The sequence below is a fragment of the Aquarana catesbeiana genome, linkage group LG08, assembly GCF_042186555.1.
Source record: "Aquarana catesbeiana isolate 2022-GZ linkage group LG08, ASM4218655v1, whole genome shotgun sequence".
NCBI lineage: Eukaryota > Metazoa > Chordata > Amphibia > Anura > Ranidae > Aquarana > Aquarana catesbeiana.
In genome coordinates, this window is record NC_133331.1 from 255,699,310 (window position 1) to 255,720,571 (window position 21,262).

The 21,262-nt window shown below is 41.7% G+C and overlaps 1 protein-coding gene across 1 annotated transcript in view; it reads right to left on the reverse strand.

Annotated features, from left to right (window-relative positions):
• Positions 1-12,257, reverse strand: part of LOC141106339 (membrane-spanning 4-domains subfamily A member 8-like) — a 62,326-nt gene extending 50,069 nt beyond the window's left edge. Inside the window, exons 1-3 of the mRNA XM_073597033.1 lie at positions 12,209-12,257; positions 6,937-7,077; positions 3,041-3,160 (exon numbers count right to left, since the gene is read on the reverse strand). Of these exons, the coding sequence (XP_073453134.1) occupies positions 3,041-3,160; positions 6,937-7,068 (252 nt within the window). The 5' untranslated portion in view covers positions 7,069-7,077; positions 12,209-12,257. The remainder of the gene's footprint in view (positions 1-3,040; positions 3,161-6,936; positions 7,078-12,208) is intronic.
• Between the last annotated feature and the right edge of the window lie 9,005 nt (positions 12,258-21,262).

Below are 21,262 nucleotides of genomic sequence, written 5' to 3' on the forward strand. Positions count from 1 at the left end.
GTGACCACCAGGATGTTCTCTTGTCCACTCATATCAATCTCTGAGCACAGAAAATCAATGCACACCAACTCCATGGGATCTTGACTTTGAAGGTGGCATTATGGGGCAGCTCTGGAGGGCAGATTTTCGCTCTGCATGCATCATAGACAGAAATGGCAGTAGCTTTTAATTTTAGTCGTCATACAGGGCCAGTAGAAATGATCCTTGACCAGTTTAAAAGTTCTCTCCTGTCCCTGGTGACAGTGGTAATTGAATAAAGACATTAGTACTGTATCTCTATGCATCTCAGAGAAGAACAGTTGGTACTTGTCTTCGTGATTGCTCCTGGGGGCCCTTTATAAATCAACTCATCATGAAGCAATAATCAGCCCCACTCTTTATAAAATTAGTCTGGCTCCTTCTGGAGAATCTGTCCACAGAAGCTCAGGGTGATGGCTCTATCAGACACTCAAAGTCAGAGAACAAAGGGAGTCTTCAGCTTGGTCTCATCTTAGGTCTTTTTTTACAAAGAATAGGTAGATCTCCATCACTCAGAGTCAGCTGGCAGTAGAGCTTTGGGACACTAACTTCAGTGACCTTAATGGCTTTAGCTTTATTCACTTCTCTGACATGATTTTTGACCCCCTTAAACAGGTGTCACGGACTGCAGTGAGGCCAGTAGCTATAGCGGTAGAACGGCACCCACTGTCTAGCAGGACAGATGTACAAGTAGGTCACCTCAACAGATAATGCAGGCTCACCCGAGGTGCTGGGTCGAAGTACTAACAGGTATTTACCAAAGTTCCTGATGGTGGAGATGAGTTTTGCTGCATGTTAGCACCCAGGGACAGTCCTCAGAATTGCCCCACCAGGAGGTGATCAATCAGTAGCAGATTAAAGGGATATTAAAGTCTTGTTTTTTTTTTTTTCTTTAAAATAACAAAGATGTTATACTTACCTGCTCTATGCAATGGTTTTGCACAGAGCAGCCCAGATCCTCCTCTTTTAGGGTCCCATGCTGGTGCTCTTGGCCCCTCCCTCCTGCCAGGTACCCCCACAGCAAACAGCTTGCTCTGGGGGCACCCAAGCAGGCACGCTCCTGACCTGTGGCTTTATGTGTCCATTCACACATGGAGCCGCGACTCGGCCTCGCCTCCTCGGTCTCCTGATTGGCTCACAGGCTGTCTTTGTTTTGTTTTCCTATTATCTTGATTGCAGAATGTAAAAATGTGCTTCAATTTGTTTAGTGTGTATTCATATTTTTGTATTTTTGTATTATGACACTTCTTACCTGTCCAGTGGGCTGCCAATAGAGTAAGTAAGGAGGGGCTGGCCAAAGTAACACACATTATTTATGCATTCAGCCCTCAATGAAGTGGAGAGGGTTACCTGTCCAAAACATCCCCCCCTCTAAACTTTTTACAATGGGCCATCAGAGGGGGTGAGGAATCTTATAAGTGGACCTTATACTTTTGACTTGAAATGCTCTTTAAAATAAATGTTATACTTATGTTGGCCAAGAATGTTTGTGTCTAATCCGCTTGCAATGTTATGTGCTAATTAATTTATATTAATTTATATTTACATTGTCTAAATCTTTCTGGTTGAAAACCACTTCTTTGCATAGAAGAAAAGGAGGCATCGGAGACTAGTGGCCTTGTCTAAATCTGATGTCCAAACACACCTAGGAGGCAAAGAGTATGATTGCATATATTGGGTATTGAGAGATTATCAGCAATGCAGGCTATAAGTGCAGACCAGAAAGGCTTCAAGCTTGGGCAAGACCATATAGAATGGTAGAAGTCTCCCCAGAGCCGGATTACCAAATAGGCCGAGCAGGCAGCAGCCTATAGGCCCCACTCCATTTAAGGGCCCCACCATAATGGATCAAAATAATATTGATTTGATCTAAAAAGAAATTTACAGTGAAGGTTTATTAGATTGTTTATGAAAGATACAGAAAGAAATCAACTCAAAGAAACAAAAACTTTGCATTAAAGACTCCATAGAGAAAATACTGTATTATGTAATGTACCCAATAACAACTTAAAGTCTGTAAAGTAGACATCAAGTTCACATTTCATTTTGTCTCTTAAAAGTTCATCTTCTTTCAGCTGTTAGTTTATAAAAATGTTGGTGCAACCAATGTATATGTAATGTGCAGTACTCATGGTCATCTCCATCTAGCGGCCAATGTGCACACTACTTAGTTCATTGTTATCCCACTAGAGCATTTGCACGTTAAAAACCTTCAGAAACCTGCAGGGACGGGCAAGGTTTCAACTGCCTAGATACCTCCACAGAGTTTAATCCAGCACCCATTTCCATATAGCATAATAAACATGTACAGGAGCCTAGATTGCCCATTTTAAATAACTTCCATGGGGTAATATATATTCTGTGAAATTATTTTATCTGTTTAAGTCTGTTCCTAGAGGAGATAACCATGGAGAAATGTGAGGAGAAGAAATCACTCCGGCTATTTGCAGAATGGTCTAGAATATCCTGGGACCATCTAGCTTTTGTGGTAGTGGCCTAAAGACTTTTTCAAATAGAGGTTTAGTACGCAAGCTCACAGATGATTACATTTAGTAAAAAAGCACAGTTTGATAAAAAGGTTTATCAATTTGTCAGTGGCTATGTTAAGGGCGCAAGGGCCCATTTACTACTTTACTACTTCCCATGTCCATATGTTAATTTTACATTTTTTTTCTGCATTGAGGCGCATTGGGTTAAGGTGTCCAATTGACTTTAAATTAGCAATTACTGAGCCTCAATGCATGAAAAAATGTATGTGCACTACAGCACACTACAAATGCCAGCATGTGCATTCATTGTGGTGTGCTGCAGTGATTTGTCCTATACTGTAAATTGTGTGTTAGGGCTATTCAAAATGAATGGCACTGCAACACACCACAGTTCATCCAATAATGTGCCTTGCGCTAATGTGCATAATTATCAATGGACACTCAATCAAGTTTTTATAACATTGAGCATTTTAGTTACCACTGGAACAACAGAAGTATCTATCAACCAATAATGTGGTAAAGAATTTACTCACTAACACTGACGCCCAGTATGGAATTCCACTGTTTGCAGTTCTAGAAATCAAGTCTTCTGAAGAGGATGAGAGCACAGCCCCCAGGGACCAATGCAGGAGCACCAGTGTTATCTGGACAGCCTGAAAGTAATAATAAGCGTAAATTATAAAAAATGCTAAATACTCCAGTGATATCTAAAGTAATAATAGTTTAAAAATTGTGTTTAAGTTCCCAGGTCTAATGTGGCTCAGTATGCCAGTGACTATTCAAGAATCAGTTTCTGAGACTAATATAATTTGATGAAAGAAGAAAAATTGCAGCTCAAATGCTCCAGACCTGTTGAAGACACCTGCCCTATACGATCTTGCAGGTGCTGGCTCTGCTCAAATTAGGAAGGAAGGAAAAATCCTGGATGGCCGCACACTGCTGAAGGCATCTTTATTGAAACATTAAAATCCAAAAGAGTCATATCTTATGCATAGAAAACAGGGGAGAACAGCTAACGCGTTTCACATCACAACAACAACAGACGCTTAATCATAATATAATATAATTTGGTGTTCTCGGTAAAGGGTCTCAGAGTACAGTATTAAGAGCTATATAGACAAATGACAATAATGTTAAAAAATTTTAATTGAAGTGATTTATAAGAACTGGACCAGCTAAAAGTTGGTTATCAGGGGTAATCTGATTCCATCAAGTGAAGTGGTCCAAAAAAAAAGACACTATTATCATGAGGCTGACATGGTCCATGAGGCAAACTCCTATTGGTGGATTCAGGACAAGGTGCTCTGGCACTCAAGGCAAAGATGCCAAAGTGCATCCCCCACCCTCATAACTGACGTTATGCCTGCATGAACAGTAGTTCGATAGGTATAGTAAATCAAATAAGAAGGGTGGGGCATTGATGTTGTAATTCACGCTGTCCTGAGAAGCTTATGCTTTAGCAGCAACACTTTCTGGGTTATTGACCCAGATCAAGTATAGATATAAGGAATTCTGACACTCATTTACAGCATCAAAAGTATTAAAGCCTGTCAAAGTCAGGCCAGGCAACTAGCATTTTCAAAAGAGGATCAGCAATGGCAGTCCAGCCACTTTCAGCCAGAATAACTTTATACTAAACTAAATTATAATATGGTATATTATAATAACTATATATATTATCTTAATTAAATTATAATGAGCATGTCAAGCTAGACAAGTCTTCATTAATATAATAACTAGAAAAATGTCTGCAGTGATCCTAGCAATCCAATTTGCATGCTGTAAGATGATCAGTCATTTACAAAGTAAAAAAATAGCAAATAAACTTTGTATATGTAGCACTACCCCTGTAGGGGTTACAGAAGACTGGTTTCCCCACTCCTGCACAGCCAGACAATAAGCATTTTCTACATTCATCCAGACACAAGGAACAGTCTTTTAGCTTGTTTTTTGTTGTTTATCAGTGGTAATATCTTGGATGGTTATAGGAATTATGGGATGCCCAGTTTGACTGTAACAATAACAGGGTCAACATACTCCAGAACTGTCCTCCTCCTGAGTACTGACATTCTCTGATGATCAAAAATGCAAAAGCCCCTTAAGGACTAGAAATGCCCAGTTCCTTAAAAAGTAGCACAAAGTCTTGTAGGTTGCATCCAGGAGTATCTCCAACTCCACTGTAGACACTGATCCCAGCTCTTCTACCTGCAGGAGCTACCAGCCCACATGGCTGCTTCTTCACCAGCCCACCCTGCTGCTCCAAAGATCTTTCAGGACAAGGGAAAGGAAAGATTAAGCACAACGCTGTCTTGTGAAAGGCTTGTTACATGTTGCAGTCTCTTGTGGGATAATAAGCCTCAGTCATTGGTGTCAGTGGGATAAAGTTAGTCCTAGTCATTGGTGTAAGTGAGATAAATGAGCCTCAATCACTAGTGTCAGTGGATTTTCAAGTTCTAATCAATAGTGTTAGTGGGATAATAGGCCATAATCATTAATATCAGTAGGATAAAATGGTCCCAAAATAATTGGTGTAAGTGCATGGGAGCAAAATAAAAACCCCTGCCCAGCATTGCCTGATCGCTCCCTCCTGTTCTACTCTGCCTTTTCTCTTTTTTGGGCTGGAAGTTTTCGTGAGATCACTCCACCCGACACATTATCAGCTTACTTAAAGGAAAGAGTAACACAACACCCCCCCCAAAAAAAAACATTTTTACGTCAATGACAGAAGTCAGCAAGGGAAGCTGAAACAAACTTGTGGCCATTGGTTACGATGGTGGTGTTGAAATAATGATCATTTGATAGGATACTAATCAAGTGTTCTGTTTCCCGGTGGACACTGTGCAGCCCACTAGTGGAAATCCAATAAACAACTGAGCATGGAGCTGCACAGAATATAAGTATTTAATATTCTCCTGTCATCAAGATCTACCTAGGAGGATGTTAATGTGACCCTGTTACTAGGATCACAAATTTTAACCCACAAGCCCCTGTAAGAAACATTTGTATACTTACCTTTGTGGTCAGTGACTTTTCTTCTGAAATGGAGATGGGAGCCTCTTCTTTAGTGTACAAGCACAAGTCCAATTCATACAATGCATAGGTCTCTATTCATCAAACTGTAATTCAATGTAAAAATGAGGGCAGAGGGATGTGATTTAGGCAAAATTGATTTTGCTGGGAAATTACTGGTTTTGCCGTCTCTGAAAAAGAAAATTTCAGAGATTCTCAGTTTGCTCATTGTGCTGCTTAGGCAGAGTGTGATTAAAAAATCTACTTTTTTCTTTATTTAGAAAGTGTGTTTTTGGAGAGTTTCATTTAGAGTTTTTTTTTTTTTTTGTCAATTCTATTTTGTGTTTTTGATCATATACCCTGTTTCCCCGAAAATAAGACTTATGCCCCGTACACACGGTCGGATTTTCCGATGGAAAATGTCCGATCGGAGCGTGTTGTCGGAAATTCCAACCGTGTGTGGGCTCCATCGGACATTTTCCATCGGATTTTCCAACACACAAAGTTTGAGAGCAGGATATAAAATTTTCCGACAACAAAATCCTTTGTCGGAAATTCAGATCGTGTGTACACAAATCCGACGGACAAAGTGCCACGCATGCTCAGAATAAATAAAGAGATGAAAGCTATTGGCCACTGCCCCGTTTATAGTCCCGCCGTACGTGTTGTACGTCACCGCGTTCAGAACGATCGGATTTTCCGACAACTTTGTGTGACCGTGTGTATGCAAGACAAGTTTGAACCAACATCTGTTGGAAAAAATCCTAGGATCTTGTTGTCGGAATGTCCGAACAAAGTCCGACCGTGTGTACGGGGCATTAGCGTGATTGTCGGTGATGGCTACAGTATAAGCCCTACCCCCCAAATAAGCCCTAGTTAAAGTCAGGGTAGGGCTTATTTTCGCTGAAACAGGGTAGGGCTTATTTGGGGGGTAGGGCTTATATTGCAGCCATCACCGACAATCACGTTAGGTCTTATTTTCGGGGAAACAGGGTAGTTACATAGTAGGTGAGGTGTTGTGATAACAGTAGTGAGGCTATTAAAGGGACAATATCCACGTTGCCACTGCACTGCTTGGCGAGCAGGAAGGTAGAGAGGGAGCTTAAAAAGTCATGACTTGACGTAGAGATAGGGACTCCCTCCCACTCCATCATGACAGCGTTTACTACCTAAGGTGTAAATTACCAAATCACCAAGGGAAGTCACCTGCTCCTCATACTTGAAAGCAGTGGGTATTTATTTTCTCTTCTGGCTTAATGGAGGGATAAGAGAGTGAAGGAAAGGTGAATATGCATTGCCAGTGGGCCATCATGAAAGGAACTCATTGCATAGGTTCCCTTTGACTTACAAACTTATCATATCAAATATCAATAAAATTCTTATTCTGTTTTTAAGAATTCATAACCTATAAATTACTCACCCCAAGAACTTTAGGGTGTCCCTTTAGGAAGATCTTGTAAAATTCTTGGTTACAAGGAACCACTGGGAGAAGGTTGTGTTTCTGCTGAACCCCAAACACGGGTCCACATGGTGGAGACACCGGGAAATCCATATTCTGAACCTGATAAAAAGTTGAAGCCACTTCTTAAATGATGTTCATTATAAATAGTTCAATAAACTTCTTTCACAAGAAAAACCCTAGCCTCAACAACTAACAACTCCTGTTCTCTAACAGGTTCTGGACCTCCAGGTGAATGTGCAAAATAACAAGAGTTTAAAAGAGGCAAACTATTTTTAGTGTAAAGATTTCCTACAGTTTATAATCTCAACAAATTTTAACAGAAGAAACCAATAAACAACCAAGAGGAAAGAGTGATGGTTTCTTGTTTAAAAGACAATTGTGAGACCGAACCAGAGAAAAGACAGTCACATAAAGGATCACATAGCTTTTAATTACATAAATATACCTTATTCAAAGATTATCAAAAAATTTACTTTGGCACAAATTATAAAATTGTTATACTATCACCTTTCCCCCTAGTTTAAAACCATATATGACAACGTTGTCATGTGTAGGACGTCCCCATACATGGTTTCTTGTTTCCTCAACTACGAAGAGTCTTCTGATACCTCTTAATATGCTCTGCATTTCTTTTCCCTATAGTTCTCTTGGTGCCTTTACTTATCAGTTTAACTTTGGGCACCGGTTCACAAAATAGATTTTCCGAAACTAACGAGGGTGGGTGGGGAAATCAACAGGAAGCATGGAGAAGCTTGGCTATGGGTAAAGGTTAAAACTAAAGGTATTGCTCTCCACTACAAATGCTTATACCCATACCTTCCAGGCTGCATGTTGGCTCCCAGTGGTTAAACGTCAATACTAGTAAGAAAATAAAAAAGGAAACCATACTTCAAATTAAAAGCCATAATTTATTAAATGGTCCAGTGAGAGACAGACAACATGAACTTCACCCTCTGATCCATTTATGACTCATATTGAGCTTATTCATAGTTTCTATGTAGATACTCTATAAATAAGCTCAGTATGAGTGAAACACATCAGAGGACAGAGTTCAGGTGATCTGTTTTGCACTGGACTAGTCAATAAATTTTCAATCATGGCTTTAAATTGGGAGTGTGGCTGGTTTTCCTTTTACTAGTACTAAATTATAAGCAAAGGTTCACTGGATTTAGAATAATCCCCAAGAAAAAATGTTATAGAAGGGGGATATGATCGTCTTATATAAATACATAAAGACCCATACAGTAAATTCACTGAACATTTGTGAATTTAATTTGAGCATGAATAACTCCTTTCTCCATTGGCCTTTGATGACCCTCAAAATGTTGTGCACGTTTTGTTTCACCTCATTCTGTTTGCCAGGTATACTGTGATATACTTCACATCACTATGTAAATTATGTAAGTAAATCTAATTTTGGTACAAATAACACTGCTTTTGGGAAGATACCATACAGTGGAAAAGTCTACACACCCCTGTTGTAATGTCGGGTTTCTGTGATGTAAAAAAACGAGACAAAGATAGATCATTGCAGAACTTTTTCCACTTTTAATGTGACCTATAAACTGTACAACTCAATTGAAAAACAAACTGAAATCTTTTTGAGGGGGGGGGGAATTAGGAGTAAAAATAAAATAATAAAATAATGTGGTTGCATACGTGTGTACACCCTCTTATAACTGGGGATTTAGCTGTGTTATTATTAAGCAATCACATTCAAACTCATGTTAAATAGGAGTCAGTACATACCTGGCATCATTTAAAGTGCCTCTGATTAACCCCAAATAAAGTTCAGCTGTTGTAGTAGGTCTTTCCTGACATTTTCTTAGTCGCATCCTACAGCAAAAGCCATGGTCTGTAGAAAGCTTCCAAAGCATCAGTGGGATCTCATTGTTAAAAGGTATAAGTCAGGAAAAGGGTACAAAATAATTTCCAAGGCATTAGATATACAATGGAACACAGTGAAGACCCTCATCATCAAGTGGAGAAAATATAGAACAACAGTGACATTACCAAGAACTGGACGTCCCTCCAAAATTGATGAAAAGACAAAAAGAAAACTGGTCACGGAGGCTGCCAAGAGGCCTACAGCAACATTAAAGGAGCTGCAGGTATATCTGGCAAGTACTGACTGTGTGGTACATGTGACAACAATCTCCCGTATTCTTCATATGTCTGGGCTATGGGGTAGAGTGGCAGGACAGAAGCATTTTCTTACGAAGAAAAACATCCAAGTCCGGCTAAATTTTGCAAAAACACATCTGAAGTCTCCCAAAAGCATGTGGGAAAATGTGTTATGGTCTGATGAAACCAAGGTTGAACTTTTTGGCCATAATTCCAAAAGATATGTTTGGCGCAAAAACAACACTACACATGACCAAAAGAACACCATACCCACCGTGAACCATGGTGGTGGCAGCATCATGCTTTGGGGCTGTTTTTCTTGAGCTGGAACAGGAGCCTTAGTCAAGGTAGAGGGAATTATGAACAGTTCCAAATATCAGTCAATATTGGCACAAAATTGTAAAATAAATCACCCGTGCTATATGTGATATTTAATGTTTGGACTTGCTGCTGCTGTACATGATATAGTTCAAAAAATGAAAAAAAGAGGTATAAATACCACAGCGCAAACAAGCCTAGGTGGATATAGTAAAGTGCAAATGCTGTGCATAGAATACAAGTGCAAAAAGAATCACATTGTGCAAAATTATATCAAGCACGTAGCCAGTGAAAGTTCAGAATATTGAGCAAAGTTTAAGTTGTGAGAGAATCTGTTGCTTCCTGGAATGAATGACTGTTATTTGATGTCTTATCCTTTTGCCCTCTACCACGGAACATTGTAAGATTGACTTTTATTGAATAAACAAGACGTACTTTACTATGCGGGCTCTTTCTCTTTATGTCTGAACCTGAAACACCCCAGCAAGGATTGCAACCCGGAGTTGGCGTTTCATCACCCTGCTCACCATACGAAGCTTGTTTGACCCACAACGCAGTACTGCTTGAGGGTCCATTGGATCTGGTGAGTTCAACCGCAAGAGGGGTGGATCCTGTGTTCACCTGTTTGCAGCACCTTATGTTCTTTCAGCACAGCAGCACTTGTGAAAGGAACTTTTCAATTGGAAGTTTATATATGTTTATTTGCATAATATTCTGAACTTTCACTGGCTACATGCTTGATATAATTTTGCACAATTTGATTGTTTTTGCACTTGTATTCTATGCACAGCATTTGCACTTTACTATATCCACCTAGGCTTGTTTGCGCTGTGGTATTTATACCTTTTTTTTCAACATTGGCACAAAACCTTTAGGCTTCTGCTAGAAAGCTGAACATGAAGAGCAACTTCATATTTCAACATGAAAAAGACCTAAAGCATACATCCAAATCAACAAAGAAATGGCTTTACCAGAAGGAGATGCCCTCGCAATCTGATGGATCTGGAGTGTTTTTGCAAAGAAGAGTGGGCAAATATTGCCAAGTCAAGATGTGCCATGCTGATAGACTCATACCCAAAAAATACTGAGTGCTGTAATAAAATCAAAAGGTGCTTCAACAAAGTATTAGTTTAAGGGTGTGCACACTCATGCAACCATATTAATTTTTTTTTTTTTTTTTTTTACTACTCTACACCTAAAAGATTTCAGTTTGTTGTTCAACTGATTTGTACAGTTTATAGGTCACATTAAAGGTAGAAAAAGTTCTGAAATTATTTATCTTTGTTTCATTTTTTTACATCACAGAAACCTGACACTTTAACAGGGGTGTGTAGACTTTTTATATCCACTTGATGTACCATGTATACTGCATATATTATATTATTATGCCTATGATTGAACAAAAACTTGGTTTTGATGTAACTTACTGTAAAATCTATCCTGTGTGATGACTGAAATTTTCATTTAAAATCCAACTCATGACTATTTTTTTTATAGTATGGCCCCTCAGCAAAATCAGCACTGGTTGCTATACTGAACCCCCCCCTCTGGTGCTGTCTCTCACAGTAACTAAATTCTGCTACAAGATGTCTTCAGGATTTGGGGTTCAATGACACCTAGCATCAATGAACCCAAAAGACCAAGGACATACGATGAGAGCAGGAAGTCAGGGACCCATCTTCTGAGGAGGCATCACCATGGGCCCCTGTACCCACAGTGTATTAATGCAGAGAGCAGTGCTGTGCCTGTCCCCCACAGGGAGAAGATTCCAAGAGGAAGAAGACCTTGCACAAAAAAGTAAAAAAAAAAAAAGATGCACAACATACACGTAGGGAAGTAGGGGGGGGGGGGGGGGTCACTGTGAAGGCAGCCTAGCATTTCGCTTTAAATGTAGTTTTATGTGCTAACTTTAATAGGACACAGACTTCTACTTTTTTTTTTGTTCATTTATAAAGCGTTCTGAATGCAGTTTCCTAATGACCCTGTTTATTTTAGATTTCTGCTTCTTATAAAAAAAAAAACCTACAGTCAGTTTCCACTTGTTATTTGTCTAGTGAAATTTTCAACAAAGAATGTGACTGTCTGGTACTGAAAAGAGGGGTCTTTTTCATTGAACAATATTTCTTTAGATCCAGTGCCATGTGCATAGCCCCCAAAAGGGCTTTTTTATCAGAGTCTAGCTAGTCTTTAGTACTTCAGACAAAAATGTATTTTAAGGATCAAAAACGGTTAGAATTGGGTTAGAGTTAGAATTAGAACATGGTCAGGTTTTCCTTTTGCTCTTTGTGGCCCCATTGTGAGATTTCCTTAACTTCCTGTACTACTTACAGTGTTATTACGCTAACAGGGGCATTAAAACACTTCTTTTCAAGCAAAGTCTTGATACAGTTTTTACTACTGTCTTGTGCCCCTATGGAGATTTCTGTCTTTGGGACAATGCTGTCACTGTAAAAGAAAGTGAACAGGAAATCTCCCCAACAGGGACACAACAAACAATAAAAATCCAACAGAGGTTCTAACCTTTCCCCACATTATCCAATTGTAGAGTTATACTTTGACAGGGGTCCATAATATCTTACACAATTGTACCACAAACATTTCAAACCATATATCAAACTTGTTATCACAAAGTATTTCTAGAAAACAAGACCTATAAGGATATTACATTTTTATGTAAGTAAGAAAAAAACAAACAAATATTCTTGAATCAGGAACATGGGTGAGGCCCCCCAGAGCTGCATCTGCCATCATCTTCTGTCTCAAATATACAAAATAAGGGTTTTCTTACCAGATAATGTGCGTTATGCTCAGTCGTGTTACTGTTGCTGAAGACAGTTGATTAAATCAAAGGTCAGCGCATTTGTTTTATTTGCTTTGCAATCATAAATTAGGAAAAAAATTGCATAGTGCTAGGTGATATGCAAATGAGTCAATAATTATACCATTGTGACCAAAGCGTGTTCAGGTGCAATTTCCTTTGTTTGCTTAGAGCTTAGTTGCAGATCTTCTATGGATAAGTGGTAGTCTACAAGTGGATGACTGTATACAGCACTAAAGGAAGAGAACTGGCAACTACAGAGCATGTCTGTGTTATTGTAGAATAAGGAGGTCCATGAGAACTATTCACCATTTGTTATTTCAGTCTGGAGGTTGTAGGTGGGGTGCAGCGTATGCAGTGGCAATAATTCACACAGTCGGGTGCAATGTAAAACTTGTATTGAAGTAATGTAGCAACAGTTGACAACATACTAGTGGGAGCTACCCAGCCAGGTGCACTCACGGTTTCCAGAAACATTTAAGGAGTAGATTTCAGCCAGACCTGACAGCGCCTCTTGAGAGGGGGCTGAATGCGGCCTGGTTGCCTCCTGCCCAGTCGGGAAGGTGTCTATAAGAGATTTAACCCTATGCTTTCCCTCCTCATCAGTAACCTTTCCCTAACACTAGTATATGTGCCAAAGCTGGGAACCAGGGTCTTAAAAAGGCTCTGACTGACCCACCACTGGCCGCCAGAGTCACATGGGGTAGCAGCATCCAATCAAATCACTTCCCCAGTGACCCAGGAAACCAAAGAGGAACCATGTTCCTCCTGACTTCCTCTTCTACTGCAGTTCTTCTTCAAGATAGCGCCACCTGCAGTGAAGAAAGTAGACTGCACCTGCTTACAAGCTCATCTAGTACATAGGTCTCTAAATTGCACCCCTGTCCTGCACCGACCTAGCCACTTCAGTCTACAATGCTTCACTTTTAGCCTCCCTGGACACACTGGCCCCTTTCACTATATACATAGAATTAGGCCCTGACCCCTTCAACCTTGGCAAACAGTATAAATCTGCCCTCCAAAAATACAATTCCTGCCCTATTTTATCACTCTCATCAACAACTTATCATCCCATCCCCGTCAACATTTCTCTACCTTCAACTCTCTACTTCGTCCTCCACTGCCTCCACCCACTAACTCACTCACTGCCCAGGAGATCGCCAATCACTTCAAACAGAAGATTGAAAAAATTTGTGAGGAGATCCCTGCTGTTCAGATACCTTCCACGCTTAACACTTAATGCCCACAGGTACAATCATTGCTTCCCTCAGTCAACCCCACCGCTATAGACGAGGTTGCTAAACTACTTGCTAGTGTCCAACTAACTACCTGCCCTCTGGATCTTGTTCCTTTACAAATGCTACGTTCACCCTTTGACTCTAGTTTACACTCTCTAACCCACATCTTCAATCTCCCCTTCACTTCTGGCATCTTCCCCAACTCTCTAAAACACGCACTAGTCAGCCCCATACTTAAAAAGCCTTCACTGGACCTAACCAATCTTAACAACCTATGCCCCATCTCCTTGCTCCCCTTTCTATCAAAACTCCTTGAACATTTGGTCTACAACCGAATGAGCAACCACCTTACCGAGAATAGCTTTCTTGATCCCCTTCAGTCTGGATTTTGTCCTCAACGCTCCACAGAAACTGCTCTCCTCCTAAAACAAACACTCTACTAATGGCCAAAACCAATGGACACTATTCTGTACTACTCTTGGACCTTTCTGCTGTATTTGATACGGTTGACAGGGAGCTTAATAAAATCACCATAAAAAAATGCTACCCTCTTCCTCTAGTTCCTGAACTCTTCCAGAGATTCCGTACTGCTCGGATATTCACCAAGCTTGACCTACAGGGGGTCTACAATCTCGTTCGCATCCGAAAGTGTGATGAATGGAAGACAGTATTCAGAGAACACTTCGGGCATTTTGAGTATTTGGTAATGCCCTTTGGACTGTGTAACGCCCCGGCCACATTTCAACATTTTTTAGATGATATTTTCAGAGAATATCTAGATTTCTTCGTCCTCATTTACCTGGATAACATCCTCATATTCTCAACTACCCTGGAGCTTCATTGAACACACGGAAAGACAGTGCAGCACACATTGAGAAAACACAGACTTTACGTGAAAGCGGAGTGTGATTTTGAAAAGGAATCAATACAGTTTCTGGGGTTAATCATCTCCACGGGTGGTGTTGCCATGGGTCCACAAAAGGTGCAGGCAATCCTAGATTGGCCAACTCCATTAGACAAGAAGGGGGTGCAAAGATTTGTGGGCTGCGCGAGTTTCTATAGAAGGTTTATTAAAAACTTCTCTTCTATCATTTCACCTATAACTCAAGTAAGCGTCTACATGCTCGGTTTCTATGGTCTCCAGAAGCTCAATCTGCCTTCAACAAGCTGAAATCCTTATTCACCTCTGCCCCAATCCTACAACACCCTGATCCCGCTCTGCCTTACATCCTGGAAGTTGACGCCTCTGAAGTAGCCACCGGGGCAGTTTTGTCCCAACGCCAGGGGCCTAAGTTGTTACTGCATCCCGTGGCCTTCTCTTCATAGAAAATGAGCCAGTCTGAAAAGAACTTTGACGTGGATGATCGAGAACTCTTGGCCATTAAAACTGCTCTGGGGGAGTGGAGATATCTCCTTGAAGGTGCCTCTCACCCTATTATGATATTCACGGACCACAGGAACCTAGAGTATCTTCACACTGCAAAGCGGTTAAGACCCCGACAGGCTCGGTGGGCTCTGTTCTTTGCTAGGTTTAATTTCCACATAACCTTCCACCTTGGGTCCAAGAATGGGAAGGCTGATGCTCTGTCACAAATGTTTTCTGATACTACTGAAGAAGTAGCTCCCAGCACAATCCTGTCACCACAGAATTTCCTCATGATCCAATCCTGACCTGAGCTCCTCACTTAGACAGGCTTCCTCCCACTGCTCAGAACCAGAAGCATCTTCCCTAAGAAACCCGGATGGGTTCCTTCGGTACCAGGATAAAAGCTTTGTCCCGCAGCAAGCCAGAATCCAGAATCCAAGACTTTGTATGAACACCAACTTGCTGGCAAATTCGAGGTGCAAAAAACAATGGAGCTGGTCCAACGATCTTTCTGTTGGCCTACTCTGAAGTCCAACTGCAGGAAATATGTTAACTCCTGCACCACCTGTCAGCGGAATAAGGGGTCCAATGTTAAATCTTGGGGTTTGTTACGTACATTGCCAGTGCCAGAGCAACCATGGAAAGAGATATCAATGGACTTCATTGTAGAGCTACCTCCCTCGGAAAAGTTTAAAACTATTCTGGTAGTCGTGGATCGTCTGTCTAAGGCTCACTTTTTGCCCATGATGGGTACACCATCTGCTGCAGACACTGCGAAGACTTTCATAAAAGAAATAGTCAGACTACATGGATTACCTAACAGTATTGTGTCCAATAGAGGGGTAAAATTTACCTCCAGGTTCTGGAAGGAACTCTGCAAAATGCTTTCAATTAAAATACATCTATCTTCTGCCTATCACCCCCAAAGTAACCGTCAAACTGAAAGAACAAACCAAACCTTAGAACAATACTTACGCTGCTTCTGCTCTTTTTCCCAGGACGATTGGATCTCTTTACTCCTGTGTGCGAAGTTCGCATATAATAATTCAATTCATGCAACCACCAACCAATCCCCCTTTTGGGCCAATTACAGGTTCCATCCCTCATTTCTGCCTAATGTCATTCTGGAGGTTTCAATTCCAGCAGTTCAGGACAGGATAAACGCTATCCAGGCTAACTATCAAACCCTCCAGGTAACTATGCTAAGTATGGCTCTCTTCAGCAAATCTGAGGCTTCCTTGCCCCTCCCGGAAGCTAGGACCTAGATTTATCGGGCCATTTATAATTGAACAGAAAATTAACCCGGTGGCATTTGAGCTGGCATTACCAAGTTCCTATAAGATCCATCCAGTATTCCATATTTCCTTGCTTAAAACTGTTGTTTCTAGTCCCTTTCCAGGAAGAGAAGAAGTTCCACCGCCTCCAGCCATTCTGGACTGTCGTCGGAGAGGTAGGACAATTCAATTCCTTATCAAATGGAAAGGGTATTCTGTAGAAGAAAATTCTTGGGAACCAGCAAACAATATTCACGCCCCCAGACTGTTGCAGAGGTCCTGAGCCCGTTACCCTGAAAGATGGGCCCGATTGGGCATCCGGAGGCTGCCTCTTGGGGGGAGGGCACTTTCAGGGAAATGGCCCTAGGACTGGCAATCCTGCCAGTACCCGTCATGGTCGCGCCGGGCGAATCCCCGTGCTCACGGGTGCATCAGACGATGGGTGCACACAGTTGCGCAACGGCAGGTGCGCGCTAATGTGCGCGCGCACCGTGACAATTGTTGGCGCCCTCTGGCCTATTTAAGCCTGCTGCATATGCATGCAGGTTGCTGGATTATCGTCAGCTTCCTGTGTTTCCTGTTCCTACAACCTATATCTGATTCCTGTTGACTACTCGGCTTGCCTGACTCTCCCTGCTCTCTGCCTGCACCGACCCCCGGCTTGGACCAGACAATTCTCCAGTCTCCGCACCTGTACCTTTGCTTGTCCACACGGTGTTTGACCCCTGGCCTGGCTACCGACTCCATTCCTGGTTAATCCTGTTGTACCTCTTCTTGGAGTGATCCTGTTGTGAATGACCCCTGGCCTGGCTATTGACGTTATTCCTGGTTGCTTCACTGGGATCCCTCCTCGCACGGCTGCCCAATCAGCTTTACCAGCGCACCCCAGCTGCCCCCTGCTACCCAGCTACCCAGGAGCAGCACCCGGCAATCCGTGCACCTTTGGGCACTGTATTCCCTGTCTCACTCTCAGGGGTACGCTGCACTTAGCCGCAAGGGGCGCCCTCTCAGCAATCCGGCCTCGCATCTAGGACTTGACAATTGTATTGTAACTGTACTGTCTGCCCTCATGTTGTAAAGTGCTGCGCAAACTGTTGGCGCTATTTAAATCCTGTATAATAATAATAAAAAATAATAAATAAACATAGGAGAGCACTAAACTGGTCTTATCTTTTTCATTTTTGTATTGCACTGAGAGTTTGGCATGGAGTCATTTTCGTGGATCTATCAAAGAGATTGTCCTGAGGAGCAGTTGCTGGTCTATCCTAATTTAAGACTTTCCATTCATATGCAGAGAGATACCTCAAGGCGCTTAGAAACCTGAAACAGAAGGGTGTCCTTTATGGAAATCTAAAAAGAATTAACCGAAAATATTGATAAAACACACATGTATTAGTGCCACCAAATGTATTACTGCCATGGTGCTGTTGCAAATGAAAGCACAGTAGCTATACCAGTAAATAGCCATTTAGTTGTGCTGGGTTGTGCTTGGCCAGTTTTTACAGTTGTCTTCACAAGATGTTTCCTATTGGTCAAGGACACACCCAGTGTCAGGACAAGTTCATCTAGAGCCCAGGGCCAACATGGCAAATCCCCCCCCCCCCCAAATCCCCCTTCTCAGCATAAATTCCCCTCCCCAATCCCCCTATTAGCACAAATCCCAGATCACCCATTACCTTTTTTTAGCACAAACCCTCCATCCTAGCACAAATAATTTTTTCCCATCTCCCCTCTCAACACAAATCTCCCCCAAATCCCTAAGTTCCCTCCTAGAACAATTCCTACCTCCTGACACCCCCCCCCCCCCAAATTCCCCCTCTGAACACAAATCCCCTCCACCCAATCTCCTTGTGGTGCTCCTGAACCTCATAGTGCCCAGGGCAGCCATCCCTCCTGCCACCCCTTGTCCTGGCCCTGAACACACCTCCTCTTCTACTTAGCACTAAATTATGGTTCATACGATCCATGAATATATCACTTTTCTGTCAGATACGGTACTGAGAAGTTTCCTGGGCTGGCTTGGAGTGACAGAAAGGGAAGTATAAAGGAGAAGTTGAGTTTTTTTTCTATATATATATATATATATATATATATATATATATATATATACATAAATTTATATATATATATATTTATATATATATATATATATATATATATATATATATATATATATATATATATGTATATATATATATATATATATATATATATATATATATATGTATATATATATATATATATATATATATATATATATATATATATATATATATATATATATATTTATAGATAGATAGATAGATAGATAGATAGATAGATAGATAGATAGATAGATAGATAGATAGATAGATAGATAGATTATATATATCTTTTACCTAGGATGCAGTATCGGTCTACACTATAGAATTGTAAACATTGCTGCAGTGAGAGCCATAAAAGATCGGTTCCAGTTATTTCCCCCACCCGCTGCACTGATCACCTGCTCTAGCCACACATGATCCTCCTGTTGAGGGGGAGGGCTGCAAGGATCCTACATGCGCCTGGGGCTCCTGGGCTATGCCCAGGAGTGCCCGTGTGAAAAGAAAGGAAAGAAGTAATGTGGTGTGCTTTAGGGCAACCAGGCAAACAATGCGTGTGGCCAGATTACAATAGCAAAAAGAAGGGGCTTATGGGGCATAGTTAATCAAAACCCAGGCTCACCTGTACCTGTAAATATGCTTTGATTGCTGTGCCACAAGTACAAGTCCCACAGACGCATATAAACCTCAGCACAATCAGTAAAAAGAAAACCTGTCTTTACATAAAAAAAATCTCTATAGAACAAGGACCATCTCTGTAGGAACAAGGACCACATCCATTAGGGGCACAGGGGTGCCGACCCCCTAATCCATGCGCCCAGGCCCCTAATCTACATGCAGGGCGCCGTACACATGGATTTCAATTGGGTTTTTTTTTTTTTTAACACATGATTAGATCCTGAGGCTCTAATTGGCTTAAAGAAAGGGTGGGCTCTGGGCGCAGTGCTCAGCGAATTGAGCCCACCCAGTTGTGTGACAATAGCGAATTAATATTTGCTATTGTCTTCCTGATTCTCCTCCCAGCCAATCAGGAAGCGGGTCCCCATTAACCAAGAGGAGAAGCGATCGTATTGGCCACCGAGGGAAGGTGCGCTGTGCAAGATTGCATGTGATTTGCAATGTACTGCAGTGCAAATCACATGCGATTGTCAGTGCAATGTGATTTCAGTCATACAGATAGTATGGCTGAATTTGCATCGCATTCGGACAAAACCCGCATTTTTTGGTCCGCACCAGAATCGGATCACATGGCTGTTTTTTTTAGCCCAGTGTGCATGGACCCTTAGCTCCATTAAGACCTAAGGCATAGCTGCCAACAGTCCCAAATTTCCCAGGACATTTCTGGTATTTAGACCCTTGTCCCGGGAAATTTCACGGGGAAATTAGCGGTTTCCTGATTTTTCGCCAGAGCCACCACTAGAGGTCCAGGGCCAGCACTAGTGAATTGTCTGTGCAGCCATTTTACAAAAGAGGAAGAAACAAAAGGAACACAGGTGGCTTCTCTATTTCTATTGGCAGCTGCTTTCATTGCCACACAGGCTCCGCCTCTTTTTTCTTCCCTTCAGCCTCCACGAGAGCTGGTCTTCTGTAAATGGCACGGAGACCGAATCACTGATACAGAGCAGCATGACTAGCTGCATCTGTGGTGACAAAGTGTGCTGTATCTTGGTAAACAAGCTGTATCTGTGGTGAGAAGTGCGCTGCAGCTGTGGTGACAAGTGACGCGTTGTATTTGTGGTGACAAGTGACACACTGTATTTGTGGTGACAAGTGACGCGCTGTATTTGTGGTGACAAGTGACGCGCTGTATCTGTGGTGACAAGTGCGCTGTATCTGTGGTGACAAGTGGCACACTGTATCTGTGGTGACAAGTGATGTGCTGTATCTGGGGTGACAAGTAATGCGATGTATCTGTGGTGACAAGTGCGCTGTATCTGTGGTGACAAGTGGCACGCTGCATCTGTGGTGACAAGTGAGCCAAGCTGCATCTGGTAGCAGGTGACGTGGAAAGTGACACACTCGGGGCTTCCACTGATTCTGCAATATGGTGAGTTGAACTATTTGATTTTATATTACAATGTAATATAAGAAATATTGCACCTCAATCATCCTGACACCATAACAACCATGGTGCTGTAATGATTGAAGCGCCAACAGCAGGTGTTTGGAGTATCTTTATCTGCTTTATCTACCTTCTTTCTTTCCTTCCTTCTCTCTCTTTATTCCCTTCCTATCTCTTTCTCTTTCTTTCTCCCTTTCTTTCTTCCTCCGTCCTTCTCTTCCTTTTCCCCCATCCCGCTTTCATCTTAGACTCTAACCACAGCCCCGTTAAGCCACGCCCCAATATTTTGTTTAGACCACACCCCTTTTTGCAGTGGCACATTTTCCACCACCCCCCCCCCCCCGCTACGCCACGCCTACAAATTAATGCCCCACCCCTAATTATAATAAGACTCCACCTACAGACAAAAAAGTGTCCCTATAAATTTTTGGAAAATGTTGGCAACTATGCCTAAGGTGTTATGCCGCGTACACACGGTCGGACTTTTCGTCTACAAAAGTCCAACGGACGCTGACGGACTAAAGCTGGCTGGTAATCCGATCGTGTGTGGGCTTCTCCGGACTTTCAACGTACTTTTTTAGCCTCAAATCCGACGGACTTTAGATTTGAAGCATGCTTCAAATCTTTACGTCGTAACTACGACGGACCCCGAAGTCCGCTCGTCTGTATGCTAGTCCGACGGACAAAAAAATGACGCATGCTCATAAGCAAAAACTAAACGGAAGCACTCGGTCTAGTAAAACTAGTGTTCGTATTGTAGGTAGCACATTCATCACGCTGCAAAATCTGTGATCGTTGAATGCAGCGCATTTTATTTCTTCTTTACGAATGCTCTAAAGAACGAAGGTGTTTTGCTGTTCATAATCAGAGTTCTCCCAAACTGATTTCTGGATTCTTTTTCTCTTTGATCTCATGAATGATATAGTATGCATTTTAAAAACAATGTTTCCATACTAATAATACTTTTTCCCCTTTGTTTTTTTTTTTTTTAGGTTTGTAAAGT